A 17,140-nucleotide genomic window follows, 5' to 3' on the forward strand; every position below is an offset into this window, starting at 1 on the left:
TAAATAGATTCAATCTTGCACGTGGAAAGTTTAAGTGAGGGCTTTAGTTGCGGCGCATGGACTTAATTTATAAGTAAAGGTAAGATCATAATAACGTTTTTTTTTATTAAATGTGCTTTTTTGTGTGCTACAGTTTGTATGTGTAAAGTTAAAGTTAAGTTAAAGTACCAATGATTGTCACACACACACTAGGTGTAATGAAATTTGTCGTCTGCATTTGACCCATCCCCTTGTTCACCCCCTGGGAGGTGAGGGGAGCAGTGGGCAGCAGCGGCGCCGCGCCCGGGAATCATTTTTGGTGATTTAACCCCCAATTCCAACCCTTGATGCTGAGTGCCAAGCAGGGAAGAATGCTGGTATGAGCTTTTAAACATAACCCGTTAACTGCTGCCAATCAAATGGTGAATAAGATACTCTTTAGGGTTCATATGTTTGTAAATCTGACTGTGATGAAGTCAGTGCCTCACCAGCCATCAACCTCACCGCACGTCACTGCTCGGGGTGGATATCAGTCCGATACCAGCGGATTATATCACCTCGCATCTAAAATCACCGATACAAGCAGCTACACAACAACTAGGCACACAATATCACAAATGGCATTAAATGTCCTTAATTAAACAATACTGCAGGTGGCGACTTGTCCAGGGTGTACTCCGCCTTCCGCACGAATGCAGCTGAGATAGGCTCCAGCACCACCCCCGTGACCCCGAAAGAGACAAACAGTAGAAAATGGATGGATGGATGCAGTCCAAAACAGCACATTTGTCAATATAAACAAGTATCAAATAATTATACATGCATATTTACACGTATAAAGTTGTATTAGAAAGTATCAAATGTGTCCGCATCATTCAATTTCGTCATGATTGCTGTGACCCCTCGGTGCCGCAAAACAATAACCACTCCACTTTAACTTAAAGACAACATAAGTCCCTTCCAGATGGTTGATAATAAATAGGTTAGTGTTTTTTATACCTCCCTTTGTTCTCTGTTTGACTAATTTCGCTTGATCAAGACTTTTAAAACATTCCACATGCCAAAATACTAAAAGTATGTACTATTCGTGCTGATGAAGTGAAGTGAAGTGAATTATATTTATATAGCGCTTTTCTCTCGTGACTCAAAGCACTTTTACATAGTGAAACCCAATATCTAAGTTACATTTAAACCAGTGTGGGTGGCACTGGGAGCAAGTGGGTAAAGTGTCTTGCCCAAGGACACAACGGCAGTGACTAGGATGGCGGAAGCGGGGATTGAACCTGGAACCCTCAAGTTGCTGGCACGGCCACTCTACCAACCGAGCTATACCGCCCCAGCTGATATCGTATCGGCTCAATATCGGTATTGGCCAATACTCAAGGCTCCAACAGCGGTATCGTATCAGAAGTAATAAAGTGGTATCAATAAATCCCTAACATTTACAATTTAAAGCAGAGAAAAAAACCGGAGTATGTTGAGGTGGGGGTTTACTGTACATACAGTAACTGTAGACGACCCCTGCGTACCCCACGGGGCCAACTGTTGATTTTGTGTGAATCGATGACATAAAACTTCACCAGAATTGAGCCTTGTTGATGTGTTCTAAGTCTAATGTTTTGCCTGCAGTAACACCAACCTGACTGCCGGCTGATGATCTCCGCGATGCCACGGCCACGTCGGACCCAGACTGGCGACATGGCGTGCTCAGCCCACCTCGCGTGCGGGCGTGGCCCTTACGCGGGTCCGACATCGCCGTGTGAGAGGATTCACGCGAACGGCGGGACGACGGCGAAGGCGTCCGGCTGTGGGGGAAGTGCTCCAGCGCCTCCTTCAGGTTGAACGCGTCCGGTGGCGGCTCCGAGCCGCAGGCGTGCGACTTCTAGGATGTGAGGAAGGACCTGACTTTGTGACATCACATGAAGCTCCTCCCCTTTAAAAAAATCTTACCTTGTCTGGCGTCATCTCAGGCGTGGGCACTTTGAGTCCCAGCTGTCGTCGCTGTTCTGCTCTCACGTCGCCGTAGCTTATGAAAGAACGACACACAGTGGAACCTTTAACGTCCTCTGTGTGGTTAACTTCTTTTTACACTTTAACGACAAGTACAACTGTGCGTGGTGCATTTGAGACTTTAAAAACTGTATCCACAGTAACTAGGGACGGGTACCTTTCACATCTGAAACCATATGGTACCAGTCCTGGTAGGTGGGAATCAATACCCATACTCAATGGTAACAATTTTCGGTACTTTTGTGTATGTTCATGTATCAATAAATGTTAATTGTTTCATAAGAACATCTACTTATTCAAATTAAAATAATAACTGTGCTCTTACATTTTTGAGTCTCTTTCATTTCAGTTTGTCCTCAGTGTGTTGCCATAGTCAGGAAGTAGTCTTTGCCTTCCAGCTGAATGTGCCATTTGTGTCTTTTGTTGAGCCCCACAAAGTGTTCGTACTGTAAGTATTGTAATTACCACACGCATGTTGTTTCATTGTAACGTGTGTCTTAGTCGTAGTTTTGATGACCAAATTTGGAAGTGTTGAAATCATGTAAAATCGCTAATGCTAACTGGTAGCATGTATATGGCATATACTTTTTTTGATTTTTATTTATTTTTTTGTCCTGTCCAGCTCTTCAGGCAAATCATATAGTTGATGTGGATGCCCATATCTGTACAAATTTACTTTACAAAAGAGAAGAGTGGGATACTTCTCTTGTTGCCTTATTTGTATTTGACTTTATTGTAGGTTAAAGTGTTTTCATATGTTGTGCTTCTCAGTTAATTTTGCTGATCAATTTTAATGTAGTATTTAGTGTGTTTATATCATTTTATTTTTCAGTAACAAATGGTTCAAGTCGGTCCAAAAATGTTGTAGTTCAAAAAAGAGTTTATTGGTTTTATATAGAGATGTCCACTAATGGCTTTTTTGCTGATATCCGATATCCCGATATTGTCCAACTCTTAATTACCGATTCCGATATCAACCGATACCGATATATACAGTCGTGGAATTAACAAATTATTATGCCTACCGGTAATTTTGTTGTGATGCCCCGCTGGATGCATTAAACAATGTAACAAGGTTTTCCAAAATAAATCAACTCAAGTTATGGAAAAAAATGCCAACATGGCACTGCCATATTTATTATTGAAGTCACAAAGTGCATTATTTTTTTTAACATGCCGCAAAACAGCAGCTTGGAATTTGGAACATGCTTTCCCTGAGAGAGCATGAGGAGGTTGTGGGGTAGTGGTGGGGGTGTATATTGTAGCGTCCCGGAAGAGTTAGTGCTGCAAGGGGTTCTGGGTATTTGTTCTATTGTGTTTATGTTGTGTTACGGTGCGGATGTTCTCCCGAAATGTGTTTGTCATTCTTGTTTGGTGTGGGTTCACAGTGTGGCGCATATTTGTAACAGTGTTAAAGTTGTTTATAAGGCCACCCTCAGTGTGACCTGTATGGCTGTTGACCAAGTATGCATGCATTCACTTGTGTGTGTGAAAAGCCGTAGATATTATGTGATTGGGCTGGCGCGCAAAGGTAGTGCCTTTAAGGTTTATTGGCGCTCTGTACTTCTCCCTACGTCCGTGTTCACAGCGCCGTTTTAAAAAGGCATAAATTTAACTTTTTGAAACTGATACCGATAATTTCCGATATTACATTTTAAAGCATTTATCGGCCGATAATATCGGCAGTCCGATAATCCCTAGTTTTATACATTTCAGGCAAAAAGATAATCTAATCTAATCTTTCCTGCTACAGACTAAAATGTTATCATTATGTTGTTTTTTTGTTGTTGTTGTTTTACTGTATCCCTGCAGACTGTGTTGATCTATATTGATATATAATGTAGATTGTGTTTTTTATGTTGACTTAATAAAAAATAAAAAATAAATAAATAAAAAAAATATTTTTTATTTATTTATTTTATTTCTTGTGCGGCCCGGTATCGGGCCGCGGCCCGGTGGTTGAGGACCACTGATTTATACAACTAAATTGATATAAACACACTAAATAATAATACATTAAAATTGATCAGCAAAATTAACTTAGAAGCACAGCATATAAAACACTGTAATCTACAAAACAAAAATGAATAAAACAATATGTGCTGACTTTTTTATTCATCAGAATGAGGAAGTCAGGATTAACGGCTACAGTGAGCACGTTCTGCAGTGCACAGCTTTTCGAAGCGGGGTCTGAAGCGTGACACTGCATGATACTGATAAAGCCTATGACATGGGGAACATTACGCCGCAAACCCCCACTATTTAGGAAGAGTCCACTTTGAGTGCTTGTTTCCCTGCCAAGTGCTTAAGCCGATGCAGCGTCTGCAACCGAACGTGACGTTGTGTGCAACAAAGGTATGGAAATATGTTATTGTTGGATTTTACATTATTTTGTACCCAATAGGATCGACATTGGTACCAATAAAAGTACCAATTTTAATAACCATCCCTACTCCTAACTGTGGCTAACTTTTTTTTACACTTCTATGACACTTAATTATATTTAAATTTCACCTTGTACATTCCCCTGTACAGTTAATAAAGGTTTTATGACAGCTTGATTGGTTCCATGTAACCATTTTATGAAGCCTTTTTTCACTTAAGGTTAAATAAACTATAATTATAATATATTTAGATTATTTACAGTAATAAGACATTCGGTTCTTGTACCTGACCACAGTGTGCGTGCAGACAATAAACTCAGGTCGGGAGTTCCACTGGTGGTAGGTGATGTAATAGTGCGTCTGGAGCCAAATCCACTGCTGCCCTTTAGTGAGGAATCGGTAGTAACAGGATTTTCCTTTGCCGTATTGCATCACTGCGGACACACAATAACATGGGGGAAATTTTGAAATAAATCATCATATCACACCTACACAGTTATTAACGGAGGTGTGGCGCTCACGGTGCTCGTGACATTTGGCCAACGTGTCCAGGTCGTCCACATGGTAGTAGTCATAACCTGATGTGCCCAGGACCTCAAACGGCAGGTAGCCAATAATGGGCGGAGCTCTGGAAGCAACAAATAGTGACGAGTCTTATTGGAATTGTTGGATTGTTGACACTTCAAATCAAATCATAATAAATAAGAAAAATCTAATTAAAATAAATCAAATTAGAAAAATTAAGTAAAATAAAATACAATAAAATAAAATGAAAAATAAAAACACTATGATAATTAGATTAGATTGAATAAATAAAATAAAATAAAATGAAAAATAAAAAAATTATGATAATTAGATTAGATTGAATAAATAAAATGTAATAAAATAAAATGAAAAATAAAAAATTATGATAATTAGATTAGATTGAATAAATAAAATAAAATAAAATTTAATTTAATTTAATTAAATGCAATTGTACAAGCCTACCTGTGGTCTAAAAAGAGGAACTTCCATTCTAAACTGTGTCTGGAGGTAAATTCTTCATCAGGCTCCTCTATAGTGCACATCTCCTGTGGAGCAAAAATAAGCTAAGGCAATCAATACCATCAAATACTGTAATTTTTTGTACTCGAGTGAAAAGTACAGTGATAGGAGTTTCGACCTCATCGCCACATATTTGACTTAAATATTGAAGCGTGTTGCTCACCTTAATGAATTTGGGTTTGGCAAGTCTCACAGTTGCAACGAGACACATTTGCTCCGTAAAGGCCGAGTGGAGCGATCGCTGAATGACGATCTTTGTGAATCCATTGTGGGCGCAATTGGGCACTGAAGGGTTGAAAAAGGCGAGATAAAAACAATACAAAGAGGCAAGTTAGAATTCCAAGTAGTAACTTGTAATAACTATCTATGGCCCTGCATTTCGCCAGTACTTGCCATTGTTGAGGGACTTGAAGTTTCCAATGAATTTGACATACTCATACACGGGTGACTCTTTGGGGTCCATCGTCCCTCTGAGCATGTGGCAACAGAACTCCAGCTGTTTTTTTGCTGCGTGTGGTGGTAGAAAAAATTAAGAAATTGTCTAAGCTCCGGCACAAAACATACAATTAAGACACATTTAACTGTACCTGGTATCAATTAGACAAAATACATTGAATAAGGGGGGCGGAGCTTGTCTGTATTTAATTGCATTTTTAATCATATTAGATATACCGGTATATTTAAATATAACACAATTAAATAATGAGAGTTAAACAATATGTTGCATACCTACAAATATTATGATTTTTTTTTTTTTAGTTAAAAAAAACTATATTTGTTAAAATATTACATTATATAAACAAATCACAATTGAACAAAACATAAACAACAACAGCATAATTTTTTATCTAAATAAAAACCTATAAAGTATTCCATTTATACATCCATCTTCTTCTGCTTATCCAAAGTCGGGTCGCGGGGGCAGTAGCCCAAGCAAAGAAGCCCAGGCTTCCCTTTCCCCAGCTACTTCGTCCAGCTCTCGCGCCCAAATATTCTTTTTTTTGTAAAATACAAAATTGACTAAATGTAGAGATACATGCTTTTTATTGTGCAGCAATGACATACAAAATAATATTGTAATAAATAATTCCTTTCCGGTCACACATTTTTTATTTTATTTTTTGAAATCGGAAAATAAACCAACACTCACTTTTGTTTATTTCTTGGATAGAAATACAAAATAAAATTTGAAGACACACGTCTTAAATGTGTGTCATTATGTTAATTAACATAATTAACATAATACATTTCCACTGTTCAATGACCAAATGTTTAGAGGGTTTTTGTTGTTTTTATTCATCTGAAAAACAACTTAAAATAATTTGTCCTGATGTTTTGGAAAAAATTACAAAATTTAGAAAATGTGGAAATCATAATTTATATTAATTAGTACCGTATTTTTCGGACTATAAGTCGCAGTTTTTTTCATAGTTTATGAAAGTTGCATAATGGTTTTTTCCTTCTTTATTATGCATTTTAAGCAGGTGCGACTTATACTCCGGTGCGACTTATACTCCGAAAAATACGGTACATATATTTTGATTTCAAATCTCTATTTTTAATAATAGCAGCATTAAAAAATTAGAAAATTGAGGGACATTTTGATGGGCCTGCTATCTGTGCTCTGGACCTCTAGCTGGGGGTCGCCGGAAGCCGCCGGCCGGGCTTTGAAGATGGTGCCGAGTGTCCGAATCTGTGAGTTTTAGGTGTAATTGTACAAAAAGAGCTATAGAGCTAGCCTAAAATGTTAACATGCATACATTAAAATGCTAAAATTTAGCATGTGTGCTAATGACGGCATGCTAACAGTTAGCATGTCTCACATTTCAAGTAACAAAGCTGTAAGGTGTATGGCTGCAGAAATAGAGAAAACAAGTGTAAAATTAAATGAAACAGTTAGCATGCTTAAGTTAGCTTGCTCGCATGCTAACTTTAGCACACTGACAGTTAACAGCGGTCACATACCAAGGTACAAACCCCGTTTCCATATGAGTTGGGAAATTGTGTTAGATGTAAATATAAACAGAATACAATGATTTGCAAATCCTTTTCAACCCATATTCAGTTGAATATGCTACAAAGACAACATATTTGATGTTTAAACTCATAAACATTTTTTTTTTTGCAAATAATCATTAACTTTAGAATTTGATGCCAGCAACACGTGACAAAGAAGTTGGGAAAGGTGGCAATAAATACTGATAAAGTTGGGGAATGCACATCAAACACTTATTTGGAACATCCCACAGGTGAACAGGCAAATTGGGAACAGGTGGGTGCCATGATTGGGTATAAAAGTAGATTCCATGAAATGCTCAGTCATTCACAAACAAGGATGGGGCGAGGGTCACCACTTTGTCAACAAATGTGTGAGCAAATTGTTGAACAATTTAAGAAAAACCTTTCTCAACCAGCTATTGCAATGAATTTAAGGATTTCACTATCTACGGTCCGTAATATCATCAAAGGGTTCAGAGAATCTGGAGAAATCACTGCACGTAAGCAGCAAAGCCCGTGACCTTCGATCCCTCAGGCTGTACTGCATCAACAAGCGACATCAGTGTGTAAAGGATATCACCACATGGGCTCAGGAACACTTCAGAAACCCACTGTCAGTAACTACAGTTGGTCGCTACATCTGTAAGTGCAAGTTAAAACTCTCCTATGCAAGGCAAAAACCGTTTATCAACAACACCCAGAAACGCCGTCGGCTTCGCTGGGCCTGAGCTCATCTAAGATGGACTGATACAAAGTGGAAAAGTGTTCTGTGGTCTGACGAGTCCACATTTCAAATTGTTTTTGGAAACTGTGGACGTCGTGTCCTCCGGACCAAAGAGGAAAAGAACTATCCGGATTGTTATAGGCGCAAAGTTGAAAAGCCAGCATCTGTGATGGTATGGGGGTGTATTAGTGCCCAAGACATGGGTAACTTACACATCTGTGAAGGCGTCATTAATGCTGAAAGGTACATACAGGTTTTGGAGCAACATATGTTGCCATCCAAGCAACGTTACCATGGACGCCCCTGCTTATTTCAGCAAGACAATGCCAAGTCACGTGTTACATCAACGTGGCTTCATAGTAAAAGAGTGCTGGTACTAGACTGGTCTGCCTGTAGTCCAGACCTGTCTCCCATTGAAAATGTGTGGCGCATTATGAAGCCTAAAATACCACAACGGAGACCCCCGGACTGTTGAACAACTTAAGCTGTACATCAAGCAAGAATGGGAAAGAATTCCACCTGAGAAGCTTAAAAAATGTGTCTCCTCAGTTCCCAAACGTTTACGGAGTGTTGTTAAAAGGAAAGGCCATGTAACACAGTGGTGAACATGCCCTTTCCCAATTACTTTGGCACGTGTTGCAGCCATGAAATTCTAAGTTAATTATTATTTGCAAACAAAAAATAAAGTTTATGAGTTTGAACATCAAATATCTTGTCTTTGTAGTGCATTCAACTGAATATGGGTTGAAAATGATTTGCAAATCATTGTATTCCGTTTATATTTACATCTAACACAATTTCCCAACTCATATGGAAACGGGGTTTGTAGAATAAGATAGAAGAACTATAATAAAAAAAAACTGTGAAGTATGACCAATAATAATATGGGCTGCTTGCATTGCAGCAGGCCCATAATTATGTTTTGGATACAATAAAAACCTAAAAAAAACCTCACAAAATGTAATATGAACATAAAATAATAATTTGTATGACAAAGTGACAATATATGATACATTCTGAACATTGTAGCGTTAATTTGAGAAAATATACGCCACTTGCGCGATCTCGCAGTAAAAGTGTGGCAAGGACTTACTCTTCAGAAAGTCAGGGGTCAGTGTCTCCGCCTCCTGGACATGAGAGGACAGCACCTTGTAGACGTCTGAGTGTTCCCCCCGGGGCAGGAAGTTCAACAGGTTCTGATCCACCAGATCCGACTGAAACGCGTGGCCGTGTCTTTTCAAAACTGCTGCTAAAAACTTTTATTTCTAAAAAGGAACTCACAGGAAGGTGCTCCAGCAGCGACGTGACGCTCTCAGAGGCGTAGATGATGTTCCCGTCCGTCGTGATCGCCAGGAAGAACCCGTCTAAAGCCTGAGAGAGAGAACGCCAGCAAGATGATCAAGTTTAGTCACAAGCTTAACGGCATCTACGAAAACCGAACCTCTAACATCAGCTGAGTAAACTCCTCGTTGCTAAGAAACGCAGGCTTCCAATCCTGCCGGATCTCCGTCGACTCGGACTGGGCGGCGACTTCTGATGACGGCGAAGATGTCAAAGATGAGTTGGGAGTAGAGATGTCTGATAATATCGGACTGCCTATATTATCGGCCGATAAATGCTTTAAAATGTAATATCGGAAATGATCGGTATCAGTTTCAAAAAGTAAAATAAATAACTTTTTAAAACGCCGCTGTACGGAGTGGTACACGGACGTAGGGAGAAGTACAGAGCGCCAATAAACCTTAAAGGCACTGCCTTTGCGTGCCGGCCCAATCACATAATATCTACGGCTTTTCACTAGGGCTGCAACTAACAATTAATTTGATAATCGATTAATCTGTTGATTATTACTTCGATTAATCGATTTATAATCGGATAAAAAAGATAAACTACATTTCTATCCTTTCCAGTATTTTATTGAAAAAAAACAGCATACTGGCACCATACTTATTTTGATTATTGTTTCTCAGCTGTTTGTACATGTTGCAGTTTATAAATAAAGGTTTATAAAAACATTTAAAAAAATTAAACTTTTTTTTTTAAATAAATAAAATAAAATTGCCTCTGCGCATGCGCATAGCATAGATCCAACGAATCGATGACTAAATTCATCGCCATCTATTTTTATAATCGATTTTAATCAATTTAATCGATTAGTTGTTGCAGCCCTACTTTTCACACACACACAAGTGAATGCAAGCATACTTGGTCAACAGCCATACAGGTCACACTGAGGGTGGCTGTATAAACAACTTTAACACTGTTACAAATATGCGCCACACTGTGAACCCACACCAAACAAGAATGACAAACACATTTCGGGAGGACATCCGCACCGTAACACAACAGTACAAATACCCAGAACCCCTTGCAGCACTAACTCTTCCGGGACGCTACAATATACACCCCCAGCTAACCCAAAACCCCGCCCCCCACCAACCCTGCCCACCTCAACCTCCTCATGCTCTCTCAGGGAGACCATGTCCCAAATTCCAAGCTGCTCTTTTGAGGCATGTTAAAAAAAATAATGCACTTTGTGACTTCAATAATAAATATGGCAGTGCCATGTTGGCATTTTTTTCCATAACTTGAGTTGATTTATTTTGGAAAACCTTGTTACATTGTTTAATGCATCCAGCGGAAATCACAACAAAGTTAGGCATAATAATGTGTTAATTGCACGACTGTATATATCGGTATCGGTTGATATCAGAATCGGTAATTAAGGGTTGGACAACATCGGATATCGGCAAAAAAGACATTATCGGACATCTCTAGTTGTGAGCAAGCAACAGCTCGGCTGCTTCGCTCTACCTTTGTGTTTTTGCAGGAAGTCGATGCTCTCCTGCAAAATAGTGGACTTGTCCATCTTGCGCGTGTTGCCTGGCAACATGGTGCCCAGCTCATTGATGAGGATGTTGAAGTGATCTCGGCGCTTCTTCTCGGACTTGTTGCGTGACACACTGTAAGACGCAAACGTGTCACCTTCGTAAAAAGATTCAAAATACAACCACATCTGAAATAAAATATTTTCTCACCGTTTTGCTTTGTCCTTGTCATCTTCGTCCATTAACCCAAAAATGCTGTTGTCATCCCTGCAAGACAAATGGTGTTTATTGATGATACAATTCAATTTTGCACTTTTACAGATACCATGTCTGCAAGCAAGTACAGTACAGATCACTAAAAGAGATCGAGGGTGTCCAATTTTTTGGACTGGGGGGCCGCATTGGGATTAAAAATATATATATATTTTAATAATAATGACATTTGTTTGTGGTCCCTTTTATGTACAAAAGTATCGAAATACATTTTGGTATCGGTACCAAAATGTTGGTATCGGGACAACACTACAAGCATCCCTACAATTCGATGGCGTAACAAATGCCACAATGAACCCTGTAAGATCCCACCAAAACATCTTTTTTTTTTTTTTGATTGACACTTTCATTAGTAGATTGCACAGTACAGTACATATTCCATACAATTGACCACTAAATGGTAACACCCGAATAAGTTTTTCAACTTGTTTAAGTCGGGGTCCACGTTAATCAATTCATGGTCATTAGCTTATAGCTTGAGATCGACATAACTTTGCCTTTCCAACCATGGGAAGGAAGAGAGTGAGTGTGAATGACAGTACAGGGAAAATGGAAATTCATTGAATTAAAAAAAGAAATCATCAAAAACATGACCGAGTGTGTCGCCAACTGCTGACGCAGAATGAGTCTAACGCCCAGCCAAGAATGTTAAAATAATATCCAAACAATGAACATTTATCCATGAAAATATGATGCTATGCTGATGGTGTGTTTGGCAGTTGGAAGGAAATACAACAGAAGTCCACTCTCCAAGGTAAATGCTGTACATTTAGAGGTGGGAATCTTTGGGCACCGAACAACTCCAATTGATTCCGATTCTTTGGCGGACGATTCGATACAGAATCGGTTCAACACAATTCTTGTAATATATAATTTGGTATATACTGTAAATTATAATAAAACCTTTTCAAAACAGGTTACAGGTTACAAAGGCTCCTCTTGGCTGCGGACGCATGACTCATGTTAGCCTGGATTAAATTAAAAGTTAAAATAAATAAAAAATGTAAACATATATATTAAAAAATATATATATTTACAAAAAACACAGAATTTTAATCAGTCTAATAAAAAAAATTGAGCAACCCCAACTCCAACCCAATACTTAGGCTAGACATTTATAAAGCAATTGTGAAAACATACAAATAAATAAAAATAAATAGAAATAAAAATAAATAAATAAAAATAATAAAGAAAAAAGGAAAATCTAAAATTTATAAAAGCAACAGTATTAATAACAATAATTTTTTTTTTTACTCCAAAAATGTATTCCTTAAAACATTTTTTCAAAAAGCAAAAAATAATTGTTTTCTTATTTGTTTGTTTTTTGCATTTTTTTTAAATCGATTCTCAAAAATTATGAATTGATTTAGGATCAAAAGAAATTTGAATGTGAATTGTGTTTTTTTTTAGCCCCACAAATTGCATTACTTCACAAAACTACTGTATCGTATTGTTTTTATACAATATTTATTTGGCAACATTTTGTTTTTCTTTTTAAAGGCATGTTGCATGTTAAAATTGTGCTGTTTTAAGGGGGAAAGCCCCAATTAAATGGAATTTTAATTCATTTCAATGGGAGACCTTGATTTGAGATACACATGTTTTGAAATAAGGGCTCAGTAGAAGCATTTAAGTCCCATCTTAAAACTAATTTGTATACTCTAGCCTTTAAATAGACCCCCCCTTTTAGACCAGTTGATCTGCCGTTTCTTTTCTTTTCTCCTCTGCTCCCCTCTCCCTTGTGGAAAGGGGGGGGGGGGCACAGGTCCGGTGGCCATGGATGAAGTGATGGCTGTCCAGAGTCGGGACCCGGGGTGGACCGCTCGCCTGTGCATCGGTTAGAAACATCCCTGCGCTGCTGACCCGTCTCCGCTCGGGATGGTTTCCTGCTGGCCCCACTATGGACTGGACTCTTACTGTTGTGTTGTATCCGCTATGGATTGGACTCTCACAATATTATGTCAGACCCACTCGACATCCATTGCATCCGGTCTACCCTAGAGGGTGGGGGTTACCCACATATGCGGTCCTCTCCAAGGTTTCTCATAGTCATTCACATCGACGTCCCACTGGGGTGAGTTTTTCCTTGCCCTTATGTGGGCTCTGTACCGAAGATGTCGTTGTGGCTTGTGCAGCCCTTTGAGACACTTGTGATTTAGGGCTATATAAATAAACATTGACTGATTGGAACCAATTAAACTTGTAAGTTGAGGTACTACTGTACAGTTTCCTTTCAGTTTGACTCACTGATCGATGCTGGAGGTCATTTTGATCCTGTTGAGGGTTACCGTGGCAGGAAGGGGTCTTTCAATCGTGAGCAAGGCATTTGGGATTCAACCTTTGAGATGGAAAGATCAGAAAAAATGGACGATAAATTAGGCAGATCCATGACTGAACAAGTTACTGTAGGTCGTCTAACCTGAGGGACGGCCCAGCCGGCTCGGTGAGGGGATGGTGAGGGAAAGGCGGACGCAGCGAGGAGCGGCGTCCTGGATCAGAGTATGGATGACTGGCGTGGGAACCTGACACATGGCAGCGACGCCAGAATCTACCAGATTGGAGAAGCATTCGTCATGAGACACGTCCCAACCCGAAACAATGACATCACGTTTCCCCGAGGGGATGCCACTGTGTTGTACTCAATCTAACAGCAGACGTGTTCAAAACTTTTAGAAGTACACTACAGTGTTTCCCATACATTAATTTATGTGTTGTGGACCGCCATTGATACATTTGGACAGCTACAGAAAAATTTGGCACATTTCTTGCGACTGAAAAACATTTCAAAGTGACTGATTTCCAGTGTTTGTCCCATTGGCTAAATATATTATTACTCTCCTTGTGCAGGTGGGCCGGCCCACAATACACTGACCAATTAAAAAGAGAAAGCCTGCTGGGTCTTAAACCTAAATATTTGACCCATTTATTTGGTGAACCACTTACAGTCAGTACCTGTGTGGTCGCCAGAAAATCCGCTGGTTGTTACTCTTCTCATACCCACTTCACAAAGGGATTTTGATGCCCTGTTAAAAGGTCCCCTATTTCGCAAAAGTGTCTTATTTAGACAAACTTTATGGATCCACAAGGGAAATTGTTTCAAACAGTAGCTCAGTTACAAAGGATGGAAAGGATAATGCACACAAGGGCACAAAAAGAGGGCAAAAACAAAAAGTATAAAGTAGATTAAAAATGTACCATAGTAGTAAGGGCTGTGAATATTTGGGTGTCCCACGATTCAATTCAATATCGATTCTTGGGGTCACGATTCGATTCAAAATCAATTTTTTTCAATTCAACACGATTCTCGATTCAAAAACGATTTTTTTCCCCGATTCAAAACGATTCTCTATTCATTCAATACATAGGATTTCAGTAGGATCTACCCCAGTCTGCTGACATGCAAGCAGAGTAGTAGATTTTTGTAAAAAGCTTTTATAATTGTAAAGGACAATGTTTTATCAACTGATTGCAATAATGTAAATTTGTTTTAACTATTAAATGAACCAAAAATATGACTTATTTTATCTTTGTGAAAATATTGGACACAGTGTGTTGTCAAGCTGGGCAGCACGGTGGAAGAGGGGTTAGTGCATCTGCCTCACAATACGAAGGTCCTGAGTAGTCTTGGGTTCAATCCCGGGCTCGGGATCTTTCTGTGTGGAGATTGTATGTTCTCCCAGTGACTGCGTGGGTTCCCTCAGGGTACTCCGGCTTCCTCCCACCTCCAAAGACATGCACCTGGGGATAAGTTGATTGGCAACACTAAATTGGCCCTAGTGTGTGAATGTGAGTGTGAAAGTTGTCTGTCTATCTGTGTTGGCCCTGCGATGAGGTGGCGACTTGTCCAGGGTGTACCCCGCCTTCCGCCCGATTGTAGCTGAGATAGGCTCCAGCGCCCCCCGCGACCCCAAAAGGGAATAAGCAAAATGGATGGATGGATGTTGTCAAGCTTATGAGATGCGATGCAAGTGTAAGCCACTGTGACACTATTGTTCATTTTTTTTTTTTTTTTATAAATGTCTAATAATGTCAATGAGGGATTTTTAATCACTGCTATGTTGAAATTGTAACTAATATTGATACTGTTGTTGATAATATTCATTTTTGTTTCACTACTTTTGGTTTGTTCTGTGTCGTGTTTGTGTCTCCTCTCAATTGCTCTGTTTATTGCAGTTCTGAGTGTTGCTGGGTCGGGTTTGGTTTTGGAATTGGATTGCATTGTTATGGTATTGCTGTGTATTGTTTTGTTGGATTGATTAATTAAAATAAATAAATAAAATTAAATAAAATTAAAAAAAACAACAACAAAAAAAACACGATTTTCAAAAAATTAATATATTTTTTCCCACACATATATAGTAGTCATATAAACAATAACATATATGTAATATTTACATATTATATATACAGTATATAATATATACTAATATATTTGTATATAATTTATACAATATATAACAAATCCCAATTACCATGTACAATATTAGAGTATATGTAACAGCTGCAGCAAAAAAAAAAGGGCAGCATAAAATAGAGAGTAGATCCAGCAGAAAATATATAATATAAACAAAGAGAGGTAACTAACATAGAAGTGGTCAGGAAATAGACAAATATCATCTATTGCTGTATGGCGAGTGATTACACAGCTGGATGGAGTGCGGAATGAAGGAGTTCTTCAATCGCACACTGTGGGAACGAAGCTAAAAGAGCCAGTTGGAGTATGAGCTCCGCTGTCCCTCAATTGTCTAGTAGAGTGGGTGGGCAGGATTGTCCATGATGGCGAGCAGTTTGTCCAGTGTCCTCATGTCCCTCACTGACACAAACGCCTCCAACTACGTGCCAATAGTTTGGCCGGATTTCCGGAACAGTTTGTCAATCCGGTTTAAGTCCCTTTTGCTGGTGCTGCTCCCCCAACAAACCGCTGCGAAGTACAGGGCACTGGCCACAACGGATCTCCAACAGCTTGCTGAACACATTAAAGGACCTAAGCTTCCTCAGGAAAAACGAGTCTGCTCATGCCCTTCTTGTATGCAGCTTTGCTGTTGTCCTTCCAGTCCAGTCTGCTGTTCAAGTGGACTCCCAGGTTTTACATTAATGTGTGTTCCAAGAGCCTGAGCACCCAACAAGAAAACCATGTATTACCTCTGTTCTTCCACTTTGGAAAGCAGAGGTGCTCAAACAGAGGACAGCTTTGCAAAACACCAGGCTTTGCTACACATCTTAAAATGCAGAATGGAACTCTGCCAACTATTCATCAGTCAGTTGAAGACGTGGGAAGCGGAGCTGTCAGCTTGATCATTTTTTTTTTCTTGAGCGTATCAATAAAGTACTATCTATCTATCTATAGCAGTGGTTCTTAACCTGGGTTCGGTGAGTCGGGCTCCGGGGTTCGGCGGAGGTCAAGACACACCTGACTCATCGTGTAAATAAAAACTTCTCCCTATCGGCGTATTACGGATACGGCAACAGCAGAAGTCAGACTGATTTGCAGGTGTGTAATTTGTTGTGAGTTTATGCACTGTGTTGATTTTGTTCTTTGAACAAGGTGATGTTCATGCACGGTTCATTTTGTGCACCACTAAAAAAACATGGTAACACTTTAGTATGGGGAACATATTCACCATTAATTAGTTGCTTATTAACATACAAATTAGTAACATATTGGCTCTTAACTAGTCATTATTAAGTACTTATTAATGCCTTATTCGGCATGGCCTTATTATAACACTAACCCTCTAACCCTGGCCTTAACCCTCTAACCCTAACCAAATAACTCTAAATTAAGTCTTTGTTACTTAGAATATGTTCCCCTAGTTTACAAAAAAACTCAAAACTCAGTCTGTGTTACTTAGAATATGTTCCCCATACTAAGGTGTTACCAAAAACATATAACTTCGTCT

The 17,140-nt window shown here is 39.1% G+C and overlaps 1 protein-coding gene across 10 annotated transcripts in view; it reads right to left on the reverse strand.

Annotated features, from left to right (window-relative positions):
- clocka (clock circadian regulator a) overlaps positions 1-17,140 on the reverse strand; it is a 45,625-nt gene that overhangs the window by 12,637 nt on the left and 15,848 nt on the right. For all 10 annotated transcript variants that reach the window (XM_072915097.1, XM_072915096.1, XM_061978111.2 and 7 more), the window contains 14 exons: positions 13,660-13,788; positions 13,488-13,578; positions 11,178-11,234; positions 10,954-11,102; positions 9,581-9,672; positions 9,421-9,510; positions 9,233-9,353; positions 5,811-5,924; positions 5,581-5,702; positions 5,361-5,443; positions 4,895-5,001; positions 4,660-4,807; positions 1,930-2,005; positions 1,619-1,861 (listed from right to left, as the gene is read on the reverse strand). In XM_072915097.1, coding sequence (XP_072771198.1) covers positions 1,619-1,861; positions 1,930-2,005; positions 4,660-4,807; positions 4,895-5,001; positions 5,361-5,443; positions 5,581-5,702; positions 5,811-5,924; positions 9,233-9,353; positions 9,421-9,510; positions 9,581-9,672; positions 10,954-11,102; positions 11,178-11,234; positions 13,488-13,507 — 1,422 coding nt within the window. In that variant the 5' untranslated portion in view covers positions 13,508-13,578; positions 13,660-13,788. The remainder of the gene's footprint in view (positions 1-1,618; positions 1,862-1,929; positions 2,006-4,659; positions 4,808-4,894; positions 5,002-5,360; positions 5,444-5,580; positions 5,703-5,810; positions 5,925-9,232; positions 9,354-9,420; positions 9,511-9,580; positions 9,673-10,953; positions 11,103-11,177; positions 11,235-13,487; positions 13,579-13,659; positions 13,789-17,140) is intronic.

This window comes from Nerophis lumbriciformis, linkage group LG18 (assembly GCF_033978685.3).
Source record: "Nerophis lumbriciformis linkage group LG18, RoL_Nlum_v2.1, whole genome shotgun sequence".
Taxonomy (NCBI): domain Eukaryota; kingdom Metazoa; phylum Chordata; class Actinopteri; order Syngnathiformes; family Syngnathidae; genus Nerophis; species Nerophis lumbriciformis.